Raw genomic sequence first — 22442 nt, forward strand, 5'->3', positions numbered from 1 at the left:
AGACTGTTCTTTACATCTGTGTCTCTTTTGCTTTCTTGCATTTAAGGTCATTGTTACCATCTTTCTAAATTCCATATATATGCGTTAATATACTCTATTGGTGTTTTCTTTCTGACTTACTTCACTCCGTATAATAGGCTCCAGTTTCATCCACCTCATTAGAACTGATTGAAATACATTCTTTTTAATGGCTGAGTAATATTCTATTGTGTATATGTACCACAGCTTTCTTATCCATTCATCTGCCGATGACCATCTAGGTTGTTTCCATGTCCTAGCTATTGTAAACAGTGCTGCAGTGAACATTTGGGTACACGTGTCTCTTTCGATTCTGGTTTCCTTGGTGTGTTTGCCCAGCAGTGGGATTGCTGGGTTGTATGGCAGTTCTATTTCCAGTTTTTTAAGGAATTGCCACACTGTTCTTCATAGTGGCTAGACCAGTTTGCATTCCCACCAACAGTGTAAGAGGGTTCCCTTTTCTCCACACCCTCTCCAGCATTTATTGCTTGTAGACATTTTGATGGCAGCCATTCTGACTGGTGTGAGATGGTACCTAATTGTAGTTTTGATTTGCATTTCTCTGATAATGAGTGATGTTGAGCATCCTTTCATGTATTTGTTAGCCATCTGTATGTCTTCTTTGGAGAAATGTCTGTTTAGTTCTTTGGCCCATTTTTTGATTGGGTCATTTATTTTTCCGGAATTGAGCTGCAGGAGCTGCTTGTATATTTTTGAGGTTAATTCTTTGTCAGGTGCTTCGTTTGCTATTATTTTCTCCCATTCTGAAGGCTGTCTTTTCACCTTGCATATTGTTTCCTTCATTGTGCAAAAGCTTTTAAGTTTAGTTAGGTCCCATTTGTTTATTTTTGCTTTTATTTCCATTATTCTGGGAGGTGGGTCATAAAGGAGCCTGTTGTGATTTATGTCAGAGTGTTTTGCCTGTGTTTTCCTCTAGGAGTTTTATAGTTTCTGGTCTTACATTTAGATCTTTAATTCATTTTGAGTTTATTTTTGTGTATGGTGTTCTAGTTTTATTCTTTTACAAGTTTTCCCAGCACCACTTGTTAAAGAGATTGTCTTTTCTCCATTGTATATTCTTGCCTCCTTTGTTAAACATAAGGTGTCCATAAGTACATGGATTTAGCTCTGGGCTTTGTATTGTGTTCCATTGATCTATATTTCTGTCTTTGTGCCAGTACCATACTGTCTTGATGACTATAGCCTTGTAGTATAGTCTGAAGTCAGGCAGGTTGATTCCTCCAGTTCCATTCTTGTTTCTCAAGGTTGCTTTGGCTATTTGAGGTTTTTTGTATTTCCATACAAATTGTGAAATCATTTGTTCTAGTTCTCTAAAAAATACCTTTGCTAGCTTGATAGGGATTGCATTGAATTTATAGATTGCTTTGGGTAGTATACTCAAGAATATCCGTGTTTTAAATTGTAATGCACAACATCTTGAATAATAGTTGTTTAACATAGAACATTTATATCAAGGTAAATAAAAACATCAAAAGAAGTCTTAGTGAATGACTGAGGCATAGGAATTGCAATGACAAATGTCTCCAGTGACCAGTCAAGTCATAGAAAGGAAGTGAACTAGGGAGGAGATGGAGGGAATGATAGGGACCACAGTGAACTCTTAAGCACAGGGCACATTTAAAGGAAGAAGCTGCTATACGACCATTAGTCTTGATTGCAAACTCAGTGTTGACAAATTTTCTCTTATGCAGAGAAACCAGGGGTCCAGATTGTGTATGCCAAGGGAATTTTTTTTAAATTGTGAGGTCATTCAAAACTTACCTAGAGGTGGATTATCCCATGGACTTCCAGTTGGCAACTCCTTGTTGTAGATAAATGACAATTTTTATATGTACATTTAAGAGGATGATATTTTTCACCAAACTGAGATTTTTCAAAACTTATTATTATAGCCATTCCAAAATTCTTTTTCATTGCATCAATTCATTCTTCATTGCATCAATTCATTCTTCATTGCATCATCTTCATTGCAATTCTTCACTGCATCATCATAGTTAACAATGGTGATAGGTAGTGTATTTGTACCACGCATATACCATTCCCTAAGTCTAGACTTGGATTTTATTGTGGTTGTTGTTTAGTCACTAAGTCATGTCCAACTCTTTGCGACCCCATGGGCTGCAGTACATCAGGCTTCTCTGTCCTTCACTATTTCCTGTAGTTTGCTCAAACTCATGTCCATTGAATCAGTGTTGCTATCCAACCATCTCATCCTCTGTATTTTGAGTTACTATATAAATTGAGCACCCCTTAAGGAAACCACAAGTGTTCCAGTGGAATTTTTCTTGTCACAAATTGACAGCCTAGAAATATTGGGGTTAACCTTTGACTCTGTCCTAACTACTGTTATTTCTTCTCAATTTCTTGTAGATATGTTTTCCTTAGTTTGCACTCTTCTGTCCTGATCCAGGACTTATCACTTAACTGAATTCCTGCTGTAACCCCTAGCAGCTTTCCTGCTCCCAGTATCTACCACCTTCTTTGAGCTGACATATCACTTCCAGTGGCATTCTGTTGCTTGCCACATCAAGTCCAAAGGCTTCTATAACCATATTCTATGATCATGTGATCATTCAGCTCCTTCTTGTCTTTTCAGAATTTATCCGTCCATTCAGTTATTGGGCTTCCCTGGTAGCTCAGCTGATAAAGAATCTGCCTGAAATGTAGGAAAACCCACTCAATTGCTGGATCAGGAACTGAGATCCCCTGGAGAAGGGATAGGCTACCCACTCTAGTATTCTTGGGCTTCCCTAGTCACTCCTATGGTAAAGAATCCGTCTGCAATGCGGGAGACCTGGGTTCCATCCCTGGGTTGGGAAGATCCCCTGGAGAAGGGAATGACTATGCTCTTTTGTATTCTAGCCTAGAAAATTCCATGGACAGAGGAACCTGGCGGACTATAGTCCATGGGGTCACAAAGAATCAGACATGACTGAGTGACTATCACTTTACTTTCAGTTATTTAGATATCTATGTGCATTCTCACCTTTCTTTATATTTTCTCATGTTTTAGAGAGAAACATGCCCTCACCCTCAACAGCCTAACCTACTCCTCTTCAAGGCTTGATTCAGGGTTAGCCATCAGATCTCCCTCCACTACCTCTGGGTGCAAGAACCTCTGTGCTTTTCAGCAAGTAGTTTAACTTCTCTGATTCTATAACAGGGAATTGGTCCAGCTCTTGTAGAGATTTTCTCTGGCTGTGACATTCTTTAACCCCATCTCTTTAAACATGTTGACTTCTTTCTTCTGTAAACTCCTTTATAATGCTTTTAGTCTCTACCATATAATCTTCAGTTTTTCTCTGGCTATTACACTTAATAATGTCATTTGTCTCACATGCTTAACAAAGGGCTAAGTCCATACCTTATACTTTTGTGCCTGTTGTAAATTAATACAGTGCAGGTGACTAGTTGGTTAATTTGAACACTCTCAGTCTTTTACACAGCCTGAGCTGAATCATGGCTAATAGCTGTACCTTCAGGTCCCAAGCCAGTACTGTTAACCTTTGCACTGAAAAGGTTTGCAAGCCTTTTCTAGGATTTGTCTAACAGAAGTGACTATCCTTTGTTTTATTTTACTATATGAATTGCTATCTGCCAACAAAGGAAATAAGTGAGTATCTGGGATTGCAGAGGTCTGGGTCACTTTTGTTTGTCAACCTTCTCAGTTTAAAATGTGAGAGACTTGAGCAGAGGTTCAGTTTGGAAAGGGCAGTTGAAGACAATCAGTTCCCTTGGGGTATCGAGAAGGTGTAGAGCATACATAGTTTAAAGAAGGAGCCCAAGGAACCACAGAGGAATAATGCTAACTATTTGACCTGAGAGTCAATTTTTTAATAAATAGCTAAAGGGTGAAGTTATTAACATATAACCCACAGGAGGAAAGAATATGGTTTTGTGAGGTAATTATACCTCAGCATCTAACAGGGTTCTTTGAGAGGGTAAAAAAGGTGTGCACAAGAGGGAGCCAGTGAACATTCAGATTTTCAAAAAGCCTTTGATAGATTTTGTACCAAAGACTGCTTTAGGAAATGTCCTCTCAAACCAGAATTGAAAGAGACATGTGTACCCCAATGTTCATTGCAGCACTGTTTACAGTAGCCAGGACATGGAAACAACCTAGGTGGTCATCAGCAGATGAATGGATAAGAAAGCTGTGGTACATATGCACAATGGAATATTAGTCAGCCATTAAAAAGAACCTGTGTACGAGACAGCAAAAGAGACAATGATGTATGGAACAGTCTTATGGACTCTGTGGGAGAGGGAGAGGGTGGGAAGATTTGGGAGAATGGCATTGAAACATGTAAAATATCATGTATGAAACGAGATGCCAGTCCAGGTTTGATACACGATACTTGATGCATGGGGCTAGTGCAATGGGACGACCCAGAGGGATGGTATGGGGAGGGAGGAGGGAGGAGGGTTCAGGATGGGGAGCACATATATACCTGTGATGGATTCATTTTGATATTTGGCAAAACTAATACAATTATGTAAAGTTTAAAAATAAAATAAAATTAAAAAAGAATGCATTTGAATCAGTTCTGAGGTGGATGAAACTGGAGCCTGTTATACAGAGTGAAGTAAGTCAAAAACAGCAATAGAGTATACTAATGCATATATATGGAATTTAGAAAGATGGTAACAATGACCCTATATGCGAGACAGCAAAAGAGACAGAGATGTAAAGAACAGTCTTTTGAACTCTGTGGGAAAAGGTGAGGGTGGGATGATTTGAGAGAATAGCATTGAAACATGTATATTATCATATGTGAAACAGATCTCCAGTCTAAGTTTGATGCATGAGACAGAGTGCTCAGGGCTGGTGCACTTGGATGACCCTGAGGGATGGGATGGGGAGGGAGATGGGAGGGGGGGTTCAGGATGGGAAACACATGTACACCCATGGCTGATTCATGTCAGTGTATGGCAAACACCACTACAATATTCTAAAGTAATTAGCCTACAATTAAAATAAATTAATTAAAAAAAAAAGAAAAAAGAAATGTCCTCTCACCATAGAGTTGGGGATAATGTTTATTCATGCATAGAGATCTAGTTTAAATAGAAGGAAGGAACAAATGGGTAGTTTAAAATGAGCTCTTACTTTCATGGAGAGATTTTTACAGTAGGCTTTCTTTGTTTTTAGTATTTTTATAAATAATTGAAGAGTCGGCATAGTAACTCTGAGGTGCTTCCCAATTTATAGTTGACATTGAGAGCTTGTATATAGTAAAATATAATACTAAGCTAAAGAGTATTATCTGAAGGACTGTTTTAGAAGGCAGAAAAATGGAATGAAAGACTATATCTCTAAGAAGATGGCTGCACTCATATATTTCAACTCATGGAAGAGATCCAGGAGTCATTATGTAGGGATCTCTGAAGATACTTGCCTTGGATATTCATGTATCTGCATTCAGAAGGACCTATATAATTCTGGATGTAATCATAAAAATCTGTTATTGCCTGATTCAAAATTGATACCTCTTTACCTGTGTTATTTGTACAATTTGAGTTTTGAAGATTAAGTGGCAAATGGATCAAGGATTTGAATAAGGAGTATTCAAATAAGAGATGAGTATATCATATCAAGCCTAGCTCAGTTGCTCAGTCATGTCTGAGTCTTTGTGACCCCATAGACCCCATAGAGTCCAGCCTGCCAAGCTTCTCTGTCCGTGGGATTTTCCTGGCAAGAATACTGGAGTGGATTGTCATTTCCTCCTCCAAGGCATCTTCCTGACCCAGGGATCGAACCTGCTAACCCATATCTCCTGCGTCTCCTGCAGCTGAGAGCAGTGAGCCACCTGGGAAGCCTGAGGATATCAGCAGAGAAAGTCTGAGAAAGGAAATTAAAAGAAATCTCATGAAGGGCATATGTTGGTTGGTTTACTGTATACTTGTTTGCTACATCCCAAAAATTTGAACAAGGCTTTCTTTTGAATTTGAAAAATCTGTTTTTAAATGAATTTGATTTAGCAGACATGTGGCAAATAAGAAACATGAGGCTATTAGCCTGAGTGTTCAGACTGAAAAGTTCAATTTTATCAACAACTTAGTTTAAATTATAATTTGTTTAAAGAGTAGTCAGTAAATATCAGTGCTTTCTCATCAAAAGCTCTGTGGATATCATTGTGATAGGCTATATTGAAGAATCATTGAATTGGCAAAGTGATTCTGACACTTATATAAACCAGGGAGCCATTTTACACAAGAACTGTAGATACAGAACCTAGGTTGTGACCCAAGGATGTAAATTGACCCCCAATACTTTGGGAAGACTTTATTGTTAAAAAATTGAATGATGACTTGTACTCTATAATTTGTGCTAATTTATTCTGGGCCCCTGGTGCAGTTATTAATACAGATGTGTTTCTGTCATCCAATACATAGTTTTATTGTGACTTTTCCTATAGAAGGTTAAATTTAAGGACAGGTGGAAAAGCTGGGGAAATAAAAGAGAATATATCATCCACAGGATGTCACCAAGAACAGGGAAAGCTAGATATATGGCTGAGATCTATAAAATAGGGACAGTTTCTGGGAATGAGCTTTATGAAGGCTATGCATTGCTTTTTGACAGCTTTTTCTAAGTTAAGCATGATGATAATGCCTTCCCAGAGTGATGCCAGTGCCTAAAGGGCAATCCATCTGCCCACAACCTTTTCAGTGAGTGTGAAACTTGCATCAAAAGATGCACTGGACTCAGATACTTGTACCATATAATTTCTTAAATTATCAACAGTGCTGTGCCCTTCCAAGTACATGGTAACTCCTTGAAAGCACAGAAACTAATCTCTTCATCATGCCCTCCCATGTAGAAATTAGTATTAAATAGTAATTTTAAAGGATGGTCAGGAGTTGGTTACTGAGTTGGTAAGACTTAGCTGACCCTAATAATGACACCCCAGGTGGAAGAAGAATGTTTCTGCAGAAGCCCTTCAAAGCACTTATTGTACAGCAATACTGTTATCAGACTTGAGCAGTAACATTTGATTGTTCACACATTTCAGAGGGGAGACTGCTCTCATGGATAGGTGTATTACCTTAAATTTGTCTTCAGGAAGACATCTTCCTGCTACATCTAGTCCATCAGCAAATCTTGTCAGATTTATGTGTTAAATATGTCCCCAGTCTCTCCAGTTCATCTCTCTTGCCATGACCCTGCTTCAGACTGGCATCATCTCTCACTGATCTACTGCAGACATAACTTCCCTCCCCTATTCTACTCTTGCCCCATTGACAATTCTCTCAACAGCAGCCAGGCTCATCTATTTTTTGAATACAAATCTGATTATGTCACTGTCCTACTCAAATTTTCTGGTGGTTTCTCATTGTACTTAGAATAAAATTTAAAGTCTTCACTCTAACCTCTGAAGCCCTGCATGATCAAGCCCCTGACTATCTCTGTGACCGCATTTCATGTGATATTTCTCACTAGTCACTATGTTCCAGCCCTGCTGGCTCTCTCTGTCTCTCTCCCTCAAATACACTGAGCTACTCTGCACTTTTACATTTTCAAATTTGCTGTTTCTTCTGCGAAGTATATTCTTCCTCCAGATCTCCACATGGTTGATTTCTTCTCATCACCTAGGTCTTAACTCAAATGTCAGTTCCTCAAAGAAGAATTATCCTGTCTAATCCTGATTAGACATCTAATGTGGTCATCTGTGTGGATCACTATAAACTGTGGAAAATTCTGAAAGAGATGGGAATACCAGACCACCTGACCTGCTCTTGAGAAACCTATATGCAGGTCAGGAAGCAACATTTAGAACTGGACATGGAACAATAGACTGGTTCCAAATAGGAAAAGGAGTACGTCAAGGCTGTACATTGTCACCCTACTTATTTAACTTATATGCAGAGTACATCGTGAGAAATGCTGGGCTGGAAGAAGCACAAGCTGGAATCAAGATTGCTGGGAGAAATATCAATAACTCAGATATGCAGATGACACCACCTCTAATGGCAGAAAGCAAAGAGGAACTAAAGAGCCTCTTGATGAAGATGAAAGAGGAGACTGATAAAGCTGGCTTAAAACTCAACATTCAGAAAACTAAGATCATGGCATCTGGTCACATCTCTTTATGGCAAATAGAAGGGGAAAAAGTGGAAACTGACAGATTTTATTTTCTTGGGCTCCAAAATCACTGTGGACAGTGACTGCAGCCACAAAATTAAAAGACGCTTGCTTCTTGAAAGTAAAGCTATGTCTAACTTAAACAACCTGTTAAAAAGTAGAGACATCACTTTGCCAACATCACTTTGTCCGTATAGTCAAAGCTGTGGTTTTTGCAGTAGTTATGTACGGTTGTAAGAGTTGGACCGTAAAGTACGCTGAGCATCGAAGAATTGAAGCTTTCAAACTGTTATGCTGAAGAAAACTCTGGAGAGTCCCGTGGACAGCAAGGAGATCAAACCAATAAATCCTAAAGAAAATCAATGCTGAATATTCATTGGAAGTACTGATGCTGAAGCTCCAATACTTTGGGCACCTGATGTGAAGAGCTGACTCATTGAAAAAGACCCTGCTGCTGGGAAAGACTGAGGGCAGGAGAAGAAAGGGGTAACAGAGGATGAGATGGTTGGATGGTATCACTGACTCAATGGACATGAGTTTGAGAAAATTCCGGGGGATAGTGAAGGACAGGGAAGCCTGATGTGCTGCAGTCCATGAGGTTGAAGAGTTGGACACGACTTAGTGGCTGAACAGCAACATTCCAACAATGTGAGAGATTAAGCCAACTGTACAGTTATATGTTATAGTCCTTGTAAGACCACCCGTACTTCTAACACAGTCTACACATTTGGGGTGTTCACAAAACCAGTCTCAGTTTTGGTGATTCATTAGAAGGACTCCCAGAACTCTCTAAAAGCTGTAAACTCACAGTTATGCTTTATTGCAAGGAATGGGTATAAATTGAGATCAGTCAAGGGAAGAAGTGTATAAGATAGAGTTCAGGGTGGCTCCAAATGTGGAGCTTTCAGTTGTCCTCTCCCCATGGAATCAAGGCAGTGTTACTCTCCTGGTATTGTTGTATAGATGTTTTCACAAAGGATGGCTAAACAGGTAAGCTCAGCTGAGCTTCAACTGTCCAGAACTTTCATTGGAGCTCCATCACTCAAGTGTGACTGATTTACCCATGGAGCTGATCTCAGTCTCTAGCCCCACCAGAGGTTAACTGATATCACAGTTCCCAAAGTCTCCATCCTTAATCAGACTTTGATCTTTTTTAGTCTTAGGCTAGTCCTTACCCTAAGACTCTCTGGTATGGCCAGTCCCCACCATAAGTCATATTGTTAAGACTATCTGGTGACCCAAGGCCCATGGACAAACAAGGACATGTCTTTCAGGCTTGGCATTTCAAGGGCTTAGAGATCACTTCTGAGAGGACAGAAACAAAGGCTAGATGTCTTTATGGGCCAGGTTAAATTCTTTATCACACATATGAATATACTATATTTTCTTTGGTTCATTCTCTTCTTGATGGATATTCGGGTTACATGTGATGTATAGCAAATAGTACCTTTATTTAATGAATGAGTGCTTTATGTAATACTGTGTGCCAGCACTGTGTATCTTCTTTTCAAATATTAACTCATTTAATTTCCAGAAGAATCCTATATGAGATAAATACTATTATTCTCATTATACAGATGAAGAAAATAGGATACTGAAAGGTCACATAACTGCTAGATGGACTAGCTGGGATATAAACTAAGACAGTCAGCAACTTCCTCATAACCACTATGATATGCTGTCTAAAAAACAATACAGCAAAAAATATATTTATGCACATCTTTTGTATATATGTCTGAGAGTCTGTAAGATTTATACCTAATAGTCGAATTGTTGCACTCTTGATGAAAGTAAAAGAGGAGAGCGAAAAAGTTGGCTTAAAGTTCAATATTCAGAAAACTAAGATCATGGCATCAGGTCCCATCACTTCATGGGAAATAGATGGGGAAACAGTGGAAACAGTGTCAGACTTTATTTTTTTGGGTTCCAAAATCACTGCAGATGGTGACTGCAGCCATGAAATTAAAAGACGCTTACTCCTTGGAAGGAAAGTTATGACCAACCTAGATAGTATATTGAAAAGCAGAGACATTACTTTGCCAACAAAGGTCCATCTAGTCAAGGCTATGGTTTTTCCTGTGGTCATGTATGGATGTGAGAGTTGGACTGTGAAGAAAGCTGAGCGCCAAAGAATTGATGCTTTTGAACTGTGGTGTTGAAGAAGACTCTTGAGAGTCCCTTGGACTGCAAGGAGATCCAACCTGTCCATTCTGAAGGAGATCAGCCCTGGGATTTCTTTGGAAGGAGTGATGCTAAAGCTGAAACTCCAGTACTTTGGCCACCTCATGCAAAGAGTTGACTCATTGGAAAAGACTCTGATGCTGGGAGGGATTGGGGGCAGGAGGAGAAGGGGACGACAGAGGATGAGATGGCTGGATGGCATCACTGACTCGATGGACGTGAGTCTGGGTGAACTCCGGGAGTTGGTGATGGACAGGGAGGCCTGGCATGCTGCGATTCATGGGGTCGCAAAGAATCGGACATGAATGAGCGACTGAACTGAACTGAACTGAGGCATATGCATCTTCAACTTTATTAGACATGGCCAAATTATTATCCAAACTGATATTTTTTAGATAATTTGTAAGATATTTTTTTATATCTTTCCTAGTCCATGGCTTTTCTTTTGTTGTCCAAGTGTTTATCATTTAAAAATACTTTTTTTCAACATTTTCTCTACAATTTAGCCTTTTGTATCTTATTTATGAAATATTTATTTCCCCTGAACTCAAAATATATCCTCATATATTCCAGAAGCTTTGTCTTTTATATTTATACTTTCATCTACCTGGGATTGATTCTGTATATGGTATAAATCAATTGTCTCAAAACCACTCCTTCAGTGATCCATTCTTTCCCCACTAGTCTGTAATGCCACCTCTGTCATAATCATTTTCACATACTTATGGGTCTTATATTAAGAGACACCCTGCTGGCTCAGACAGTAAAGCATCTGCCTACGATGTCAGAGACCCACATTCAATCCCTTGGTTGGAAAGATCTCCTGGAGAAGGAAATGGCAACCCACTCCAGTATTCTTGCCTGGAAAATCCCATGGACAGAGGGACCTGGTCGGCTATAGTCCATGGGGTCACAAAGAGTCGGACATGACTGAACAACTTCACTTTCACTTTCATGGGTCTTATATTAGTTTGCTATCACTGCCATAATAAATCACCATAAACTTATTAGCTTAAAACCATGAAAGTCTGTTGTCTCACACTCCAGGGTGTCTGAAGCCTAAAATGAATAGGCTGGGCTCCTTCTGTCTTGGGGCTGTAGGAGAGAATCTATTTCTTGTCTTTTCCAGCTTATAAAGGCCCCCTGCATTCCTTGACTTGTGACCCCCTTTTAGCAGTGGCATGACTCTGACCTCTGCTTCCATCTGCACATCTTCACTGACTTTGACCTTTCTGCTTCCTCTTTTAAGATACCTTTCTGATGACATTGCATCCATTGGGAAAATCTAGGATAATTTCTCCATCTCATGATCTTTAGTTTAATCACATCTTCAGAGTTCCTCTTGCTGTGTAAGAGAACATATCCACAGGCTCCAGAGATTAGGATGTGGACATCTGTGATGGGAGCATTATTCAGTCTACCACAGTCTTCTTCCTGGGCTTTCCATCATTCTTAATGTTTTTAATCCATCCCTTTTTAGTATACTCATTTTAACTATCTGAATAAGGTTTTGTGGGAATCTAATCCTTCTGTTTGTTATGTCTGTTAATTCTCACTCAGGATAAGATGTATTTCTTCATCTGTTGTACTGGATTATAAGCTCATCATAAGGGAACTCTGTTTTTGATAATTTCATGTAGCCTGGATTGAGGTCATATTGTTCTAGAAAGTTTTAGCAGTTGCTTCCACAAAATTTCCCAGGGTACTACTGACCCAGGTGGGGCCAGTGGTAAAGAATCAGCCTGCCAATGCAGAAGACACAAGAGACGGGGTTCGATCCCTGGGTCAGGAAGATCCCGTGATGTAGGAAGTGGCAACCCACTCCAGTATTCTTGCCTGGAAATTTCCATGGACAGAGGAGCCTAGCAGGTTAGTCTTTGGGGCCACAAAGAATCAGACACAGCTGAGCTATTGAGCACACACACTGGCACAGAGCCATTTTTCATGATGTTTTATTGGTTAGTGAGTGAAGTTGCTCAGTCACAGTTTCTCAAATCATGTAATAGTGTAATTTCAGATTTCCAGTCTATGTGAGAGAAGACCACTGGTTATAAATACAATATTGTAAAGTTAAAAAATAAAAAATAAATAAATAAAATTCAAAAAATAAATAAATAAATACAGAAGAATATACATCCTTGCAGATGGATTCTTTACCACTGAGCCATCGTGGAAACCCACACAGGGCTTTAGATAAAACAATTTAATGTTTTCTGTCTTGTAGTCACTGGATTTCCCCCCTTGATCACCTTTTCACTAAAGTGTAGTCCTTTATGGATCCAGATATTATTAGAGAATATCTCATTCTCTACTCCCTGCCTTGTTTGAATCCTAAGGCCTCTGCTTTCCCTACATGGGCATTAAAACTCCAGCCCCTAGATTCATGAGTTAGACAAACTCCTTAGACCTTCTGTAGCATTAACTCGTGTGCTTATTGCTCTGGTTTTCAGTTCCTGATTTAGTTTGTGCTTACTTTTATGGTAAGTAAAATTTCCAGAGCCTTCCCAGCTTGTTTTTCCCTTAGCATTTCTTTGTGGTCACTTCTGTTGTGGAGGGGTCTCATCCATCACCTCCTGAGGCTATTTGTAGCCTATGTACCTTAGGTAGTCAGTAGCTGGTTTGGGAGTGGGGGATAACTGAGCTTTGCTTATGGATACTTTCAGCTTGGTCACAATTCTAGGTTTTCATGTTGTATTATTAGCACTAATACCTCTGCTGCATTAAAATATTAATCTTATCTCTGAGATATCCTTAATACCATGATAGAAAGATAATAAATTATCAATATATTTTTTTTCTAAGACCAGTTACATTTATTAGGTGTTAGATATTTTAAAAAACATTATATTACCTTAATTTTCAACTCAAGAATTCTAATCCTCATTTTCCTATTCTCTTCCTAGAATGTGTGCAGTGTTTGGTGGAATCTATTGTCTTCGCCATTCAGTACAGTGCCTTGTTGTGGATAAAGAATCTGGAAAGTAAGGATGATATAAGTTACCTTCCTGTATTTACACCCCCAAGCACAAGTGAAAAATGCTAAAGTCGATTTTTAAAAAATGATTCTTCAAAGATCCTCCTTGGTATTAATAACATATCAACCTTGATTAAAAGTAATTTGTGTTTAGATCCTCCAGAACAAGGAAAATGAGTTCAGAATATAGAAACTAAATTAATTTCCCTGCAATATGACTATAACTCCTGATCATCCAAGCTCAGAAGACAAATCATTTCAGCTGCCGGGGGTAGGTGATGAGTGATGTTAGTTTTCCTTGTGGCCTTACCCCCTCTAATTGATTTTCATCAGATGACAACAAAGCCCTCTGTTATTGCATTTTTAAAAATGGATCTCACCTAAAGACTCATCAGATTAATCTCTGCTGATAATGCATGTCACTCCAAGAGAAAAGACTTTAATGATTTTTAGGTAGATTGTTGTCATAAACTATGCTGCCCTGTTACCTGAGGATGAATTCCTTTACAACCATATCAGGCCTGCAGGCTGGTTTAGGATTGAAATAAGAATGTATCTGCTTTTAAAGAAAGCTGAACATGATCTCTTTATCTGTTCATTTTTATATTTCAGTTTTATTTTTCTAGGATTTGTTATTCAGTTACTAAAATATATTCTTGTCTAAATTACACTAAGTAGTATTTTTTCTTTTTTTTATTTCTGGGCTTTACATTTAAACATAAATGGGCTAACTGCATCAAATTTTAGGAGCTGTTTAAATTGCTATGTATTTTTCTTTTTCTAAGTATTTACTGATCCATATCTCTTGTATGACTGTTTTTAGGGATACATAAAGAAGTAGTATTGTTCAGGTCATAAAATACCTTAATATCTGGACCTAGAATCTTAAAAATATAAAATTTAAGCTGTTTTTTTCATTTTACAATAATTTTATGTAGTCCAAGTAGCATAAAGTGTTAATTTCTCATAGGCCAGCTATAGTGTCATAACTAGTATTTTGAGATATGGTGGAGAACAAATTCAACTAGAATATGTAATATTTAGACAAGGAAAGTAATTATTTAGTATAAGATAAAATAGACATATGGTTTAAATGCATATAATTATCTTTAGCACTTTAACAGAAAGGTACTACATAAGTGAAACATTAATAATCTACAGTGAAAAATCTACCCCACAGGCCCGAGATATATTGATATGTGAGGGCTCTCTGGAGGTTCATGACGGAATAGTTTTCTTTATGATTCTTAGAGTCATTTTCCCTTATGCATTCATTTTGAAGCATGAGTATGTATCCATGATGGAAAGCTAGATAATGAATTGCTTGTTTGGTGCTTATTTACTTAGATCCTTTTACGTTTTGGAGGCCTCATTCCAGTCCTACATGTTACTCTTAGTGACATGAAGAATTCGCATGGCTCGTGATTGTTATTTTTCTTAAAGGATCTGTTAGGACAGTAAAAAGCATCTGTTGCACTAAAGGCTGCATTTACCTTAACTTTGACTTAGTTTTTATTACAAACTCTAAATAGAGGAACTCTTCTTTGTGGTCTGCTGCAGATCTTGGACTGCAACAGATAGCTGAGGGCTCAGGCTCTAAAGACCAAAGTTTGGTAGTTTTCAAATTTTAATGTGTCTGTAAATCACTAGGTAATAGGTAAACATGTAAAACAAAATGCCCATTTCTGTGCCTCATGCTGGCAGAGTAAAATTGGATAATATGCTTAGAGTGAAGCCAGGAAATTGGCAATTTTAAGGAACACCTCCAGCTGAATATTATGTAGGTACTCCTTAGATGAAACTTAGAAACACTTATCTGTAAGGTAAAATTCAAGATTTAGCCACTGGTACTATGTTCCATGATGGACTAGGCACTCTAGGTCTTAATTCATTTCTTTTTTATCTGTGTAGAAAGATCTTAAACATAATAATTATTCTTTAACAACTCTTAAGGCATGCAATGGTCAGGTAACCCTGGAGTAAAAGGAGACCTGGAACTCTGTCATTGCCATGAGGGACAGTGGGCAAGTCACTTGTCTCTGGGCCAGTTCCTTTGGCTATGAATTAGATGGACTCTGTGGTAGATTTTGGGTCTCCTCCCAGATATGACATGCTTTAGTTGAGTTACTGAAAGTACTTAAAAAGTACTTAGTTTTTCCTTAGCACTTAGAAATAAATTATCTTAAAATGTTTTATATGCCCAAATGTAGTCCATTCTCACATATTGGGTAATCTTCAGTCCAGTGAAAAATTTAAAAAAATGTTAGAACAGGTTGTATGTGTCTACTTTAATGAATATAAATGAAATTGCAAAATGGCTACTTACACTGTTTATTATTACTTTACTAGAATGTCAGTTTTCCAATGAATATCTTTTTATTGTCCATCTTGGGGTGTTTAAGATATAGCCATTTTGTATTCTGTGTATGATTCTCATATTGGAAAACTTATTCCAAGCCATAAATATTTATTTCCTTAATAGTGGGACAGTTAAAAATTTGACCTGCATTTATAATATTCATGATATGTACAGTATTCTCACTACTAAATTGCGTAAGTGATCTTTAAAAAGTTTTTTTATAAGAGACAACCAGTACTTCAAAACTGTAAATTCATACCTTCACTAAAAATCCATTGTATCAAGTTGAAGAGTCTCTATAAGCATCTAAAGCAAGTATTGACTGAAGTTGACTCAGGCTAATTTATCTTTCACAAATACTATTACTTTGTCATTCAAAATCCAATAATTGAGAGACCTACCAGTAATAGATATTTTGTCAGGATTTGAATATAAATGAGGGATAATTTTTTGAGGGAAAAACCTTGAGTTTATATTTGGGCATATCCAGCATACATTTCTTTTTAAGCAATCCAGGTTGACTCAAACAATTGTTTATTCTGAGTTTTATAGTCTTATTAATCAAGGAATTTGCAAACGTTTGCATTTGTCTCCTTATGGTTTTAGATTGTCTTGTCTCCCCTATTTTCTTGTATGGAACACTTGGCATCCTCTTTCCTCTTTGGTGTGGTTAAGAGCTACCCATGCTTCAGTTGCTTAGACCTCATGCTTAGACCTCAGAGGTCTAAGTTTATTTCCTGATCCCACAGACTAGATCAGAACCCTCTGCCAGGCCCACAACTCAGGTCCCCTCATATGATTGTAAATTCTCTATAAGAAAAGGCAGGATCTCACTGCTGTAGTATCCCCAGAATCAAGGCAGGTTCCTGTCATCCATTATATTCAATAGATTTAAGTTTAAAAAAATGAATATTAAAAATTGATGATAGCTTTATTGTGCTTTTCTTTTAACCTTTCATTGAGGAAAGCAAATAGAAGCATAAATGATCAAAGCACTGAGTTTAGCGTGGTGATTATACATCAAAGTGTTGTACAAACTTTGAGAGGAGAAATATGGAATATGTAACTAAATCCATACTTACTTTGAGCTATATCTTATTTTTCATTTTTGTTTAATGTACTCTCCTGAGATCCACTTTGACTGTGCTCTCTTGGCTATGTTATCCTTGACTCTGCTTTCTTAATTTTCAGAGGACATATATATCAGGAGTTCTTTTCTATACACTCTCATTAAATTCTAATACTGAAGCCCTCTGTTGACTGTTTTTGGAAATACTGAATGCTGTTGTTGAGCAGCTTTCTTTTCCTTTGTAGGAATGCTGACCATGTAAAACTCTTGTAAATTTGATTTCACCATTTAGCAATGCAGTATTTGATATTAGCATAGGGTATGGATGACCTTGGCCAGACATGTCTGTAACCAATAGTCAGAATCTAATTACTTCAGCTAATGTTCTTGTGAACTTCAGCTGTCTCACTTACTAGATTTCCTGCTATTACTATTTCTTGGAGATATCTTTTTTTTTTTTTTCTTATGTCAGGAATAACTGTACCTTTCCCAGGTATTTGGAAGTTAATAATGAATAGTATGTTAGACTCAGGGTGAGGTGACTGATTCTTAACACCATTTTTCATTAAATAAGAAAAGCACTGAATTTCATATTTTAGTATGTCCAATTTGCAAGATGGTAGTGGTAATATTCTAGATATTTAACCTCCACCAATCACATGCTAGTTGCTATGGGAATAAAGAGATGAATAAAACATGAATCTTGCCCTTGTGTATAAAGATTACAGGCTCTAAAGTCATGTAGGCCTAGATCTGTGTTCTGGCTTCCCCACTTACTAGTTGAGTGAACTTTAGCAAGTTGTTTAACCTCTCTTTGCTTCAGTTTCTTTATCTTGAAAGTGGGACACAACAGTACCTATCTCATTTGGTTATTATGAGTATGAATTGAACAGATAAAGTGTGTAGAATCCATATAGCAAGAGCTTAGTATCTGTTAGCTAATAGTAGTTTTTAATGTAATTGGATACTTTGGAATCCCATAGAGGAGATATATTGGGAAGATCCTTCTGTGCTATGCTAAGGAGTTCAGATTATAATTAATGGTATTTCAGATTATAATGTAGTTTTTTAAATTTTTTATTGAAGAATAATTTCTTTACAGAATTTTGTTGTTTTCATCAAACCTCAACATGAATCAGCCATAGGTATACATATATCCCCTCCCTTTTGAACTTCCCTCCCCATCCCACCGCTCTAGGTTGATACAGAGCCCCTGTTTGAGTTTCCTGAGTAGTACAGCAAATTCCCATTGGCTATCTATTTTACATATGGTAATATAATTATAAATGGGTGAATAACAAGATTAGATTTGTTACTTTTACATTCCATTTCTGTAATTAGAAGTGATTTGGAAGAAGCACTGCGATGGAAAGAGATTCTTTACCTGCTAAATCAGAGATTCTGTAATTTTTGTTTCTGTTTCTGCACTATACACATATATTGAATACTTCCATCATCCATCATGTATTCAGGCATCCATGCACAGTTGTCATCTGTGTGCCAGGCACTGGTGGTATAGCACATTACAAGACAATCATGGTCTTTGTTCTCATGTAGCTTAGAGTCTACTGGGGTACATTAAAGAACAAATAAATTAATTAGATAATTATACATTGAAATCTGTTCAATATGCAGATCTGGCTCTGTCCTTCCCTATGTAAAAAGCTTCAGTGATTTTATATCACTTCAGAATGACGCATGACCCCTTTAACATGACGCGTGAGACTCTGGGGTCTGACCTTTGCCTGCCTCTGTCAGTTCATCTGTCTTCTCTCCCTATTTGGTTCCTTGTATTTCTCTTACTTGCCTCTGTTCCCCTGCAAGTCCTGAGCTTCTATTGAAATGTTCTTATTTGCTTGCTTTAACTGGTTTTAACTGCTTTAAGTTCAGTTCAGTTCAGTTGCTCAGTCGTGTCCGACTCTTTGCAACCCCATGAATTGCAGCACGCCAGGCCTCCCTGTCCATCAGCAACTCCCAGAGTTCACTCAAACTCATGTCCATCGAGTCAGTGATGCCATCCAGCCATCTCATCCTCTGTCGTCCCCTTCTCCTCCTGCCCCCAATCCCTCCCAGTATCAGAGTCTTTTCCAATGAGTCAACTCTTCACATGAGGTGGTCAAAGTACTGGAGTTTCAGCTTTAGCATCATTCCTTCCAAAGAAATCCCAGGGCTGATCTCCTTCAGAATGGACAGGTTGGATCTCCTTGCAGTCCAAGGGACTCCCAAGAGTATTCTCCAACACCACACTTCAAAAGCATCAATTCTTCGGCGCTCAGCTTTCTTCACAGTCCAACTCTCACATCCATACATGACCACAGGAAAAACCATAGCCTTGACTAGATGGACCTTTGTTGGCAAAGTAATGTCTCTGCTTGTTGGTCATAACTTTCCTCCCAAGGAATAAGTGTCTTTTAATTTCATGGCTGCAGTCACCATCTGCAGTGATTTTGGAGCCCCCCAAAATAAAGTCTGACACTGTTTCCACTGTTTCCCCATCTATTTGCCATGAAGTGATGGGACCAGATGCCATGATCTTCGTTTTCTGAATGTTGAGCTTTAAGTCAACTTTTTCACTCTCCACTTTCACTTTCATCAAGAGGCTCCTCTTCACTTTCTGCCATAAGGGTGGTGTCATCTGCATATCTGAGGTTATTGATATTTCTCCCGGCAATCTTGATTCCAGCTTGTGCTTCTTCCAGCCCAGCGTTTCTCATAATGTACTCTGCATAGAAGTTAAATAAGCAGGGTGACACTATACAGCCTTGACGTACTCCTTTTCCTATTTGGAACCAGTCTATTGTTCCGTGTCCAGTTCTAACTGTTGCTTCCTGACCTGCAAATAGGTTTCTCAAGAGGTAGGTCAGGTGGTCTGGTATTCCCATCTCTTTCAGGATTTTCCACAGTTTATTGTGATCCACACAGTAAAAGGCTTTGGCATAGTCAATAAAGCAGAAATAGATGTTTTTCTGGAACTCTCTTGCTTTTTTGATGATCCAGCGGATGTTGGCAATTTGATCTCTGGTTCCTCTGCCTTTTCTAAAACAAAAGCAGCTGATGTATCACTTCCTGCAAAGAACATTCCCTAATACTCTGCTGTTCCCCCCACCACCAAGCTTTCACCTCTTAGAACAGTGCTTGGTACATGGTTGTATGCCACACACATATGGCATAAATATTATTTTTAACGAACTACCAGTGTGCTAACAATCCATTCATTGTCTTATTAGATTTAACAAGAGTCTAGGGCAGTGTCAGTGGAGATGTTGAGGAAAGGCTAGTTTCAAGAAGTCTTTATAAGGTGAAATCAAGATTGAGTAGCAGATTAGATGTGGGAAAAGAGATTTCTAATCTAAGGAAAGTCTAGTAACTGCTGGTCATGCCATTAACTGGGACTGGGATTCCAAGAAGGGAAGCAGGTGAGGAACTATGAAGAATTCAGGTATGGGGCATGCTAGGTTAAAAAGGCATTTGGAGTCTATCCAGAAAAAAAGTAGATAATAGTTAAAAATATGAATACAGAGCTTGGGATTGATTACAACAAAGAGCCATAGGTTTGGAGTTATAATCATGTTTGAGACTGTTGTAGTAGATATTTACCTAATAAAAATGAGTAATAGGTGTTTTGGAATGGTTTCATCAAAAAGGTGGCATTTGAAATAATATGTTTGAGAAAGCTTGAAAGGGCATAGTGAGCAGAGGTATTATTCTCTTTTCTTCAGTTACTGGGAATCTTCTAATTCCTTTAATTAATGTATTTTTCTTTTAATGATTTCATGTGTGATTTATGTATTCCTTATAAAAGTAATTGGGATATTAATCTGAAGATTATAGAGAATGGATACTTGTTTTAGTATTATTTTTATCTCCTGGACCAAATTCCAGATAAAGAGTTTTCATCTTGCTGATTCTTTTCTTTCTTACCTTAATTTTGCTATTTGTGCCCTCATGTTATTGAACCAAGGACTGTATAACTGTTGTAATATAGAAAGCTCAGCTCTAGAAATGTTCTGTGTGGCTTCACTGATTCTTATGATCAGCTTGGTTGTTGCGCCCTGTAACTGGGAACTCCTATCATGTTCCTCCTCAATTTACTATTTATGGGGCTCAGCAAGGTCCTCAACTAAATCCAGAATGCTGTTAATCTTTAATGGCTTCCTCAAGTTCATGTTGCAGGGGTGAACAGAGGCTATTTTAAGGTCTCATTTTGTTGTTTTCTGTTACTTGAATGTCATAATTTTTTATATTAATCTTTATAATACAAAGTCTAAGTCTAGGTCCCAAATCTATATTTCCTTCCTCATTGTTCTCCCAATTAGGCCTAATATATGATAGTAAGTATCTGAGGGGAAGACAAATCTTATCACTTACTTAAATGTGTCTTGGTTTGAACAGCTTTGCTCAGGCCTAGAGCCTTAGAACTTTAGCATGAGACTATCAGGTAAGTTGTATTGTTATCATCTATCTGGCTGACTAGGCATATATGACTGTCACCTCAATTTCTGCAGAAATCAGTGTTTTTTTCCTATAGCAATAATCTTGAATTTCCACCTAGGATAGCATAAAGATACAACAGTAGCTGTGACACACTCCATGGTGATTCTTCCCTGGGATTTGGGAGCTTATCAGAATCTCCAGGGGTACTTATAATTTGAAAAAGTCCCCCAGGTGTGATTCTGATTTGCTTCCTTCTCCTTCTCCTCCTCCTGTGAGAATCACTTTTTAATCCAGAAGCGTCAGCATAGATAGGCACATTTATTGGCATATTATCCTTGCATAGTTGAGCTCTCCAGTCTCCATACCCATCCTTCTGTTCTGAGTGATCCCCAGTAGTGTTAATACCATAACTTCTGAAATCACTGTCTGCCTTTTACCAAAGCTGTAGCTATCATGAAAGCAGCCCAGTTAGTATTTGGAAACCTACAAGCAAGGAGGTCTCCACAAGCTTCAGGGCCAGGTTTAATTATGCGGTTTACTTAAATGGGAGCCCTTTGCAAAGACTTAGATTGGAGTCCAAGGTTTACACTAACATCACTCCCTCTTCCAATTTGATTCCAACATTTTATGGTGAAAATATTAAACTCTACACCAACATGGAAAGAATTTCAGGGTGATCACCTGTATATCCACAACTTAGATTCTACAATTAACATTTCAACATGCTTGCTTAATCATATGTCTACCCAAATACTTATCCCTCTGTTCACCTATTCACCGTTTCACAGTAACTTTCACAGTAAATTCCAGATAGCAGTACAGTTTCCCCTAAATACTTCAGTATGCATATCATTAACTAGAGTTTAATATTTGTTTATAGCTTTTTCTTCTGATGTAAAATTTACATGTGGTAAAGTACCCAAATCTTAAGTGTTCATTACCTGAGTGTTGACAAATGATAAATCTGAATAACCTGAATCCTTGTCAAAATACAGAAGATTTTAACAGCCTCTTTTTTTCTGCCCAGATTATTCCCTCTTGACTTTCTATAGTCTCTGAGTTAAAGGTAAGAAAGAGGCTTGTCAGTGTTTCCAGGACAAATAGGGATTGAAGCTTCATGATGGATCAACAGATTTCTCTTTTCCCTTGCCAAAGTACCTTGTGTTTTAAATTGTGTATGAATGTTTTAAAACAGAAGACTTGAAGGAATTCTCTGGCAGTCCAGTGGTTAGGGTTTGCAGTTTTCACAGCAGGGGCCCTGGTTCGATCCCTGCTTGGGGAACTAAGATCTCACAAGCCA

General features: G+C 38.0%; 1 protein-coding gene and 1 non-coding gene across 5 annotated transcripts in view; both read left to right on the plus strand.

Annotated features, from left to right (window-relative positions):
* Nucleotides 1-22442, plus strand: part of CHM (CHM Rab escort protein) — a 249791-nt gene that overhangs the window by 154867 nt on the left and 72482 nt on the right. For all 4 annotated transcript variants that reach the window (NM_001205389.1, XM_059883413.1, XM_059883414.1 and 1 more), the window contains one exon: nucleotides 13210-13287. In NM_001205389.1, coding sequence (NP_001192318.1) covers nucleotides 13210-13287 — 78 coding nt within the window. The remainder of the gene's footprint in view (nucleotides 1-13209; nucleotides 13288-22442) is intronic.
* Nucleotides 21323-21393, plus strand: MIR361 (microRNA mir-361). The gene has a single exon (NR_030960.1). It is a non-coding gene; the product is annotated as a microRNA mir-361 (primary transcript).

The sequence above is a fragment of the Bos taurus genome, chromosome X, assembly GCF_002263795.3.
Source record: "Bos taurus isolate L1 Dominette 01449 registration number 42190680 breed Hereford chromosome X, ARS-UCD2.0, whole genome shotgun sequence".
Lineage (NCBI taxonomy): Eukaryota > Metazoa > Chordata > Mammalia > Artiodactyla > Bovidae > Bos > Bos taurus.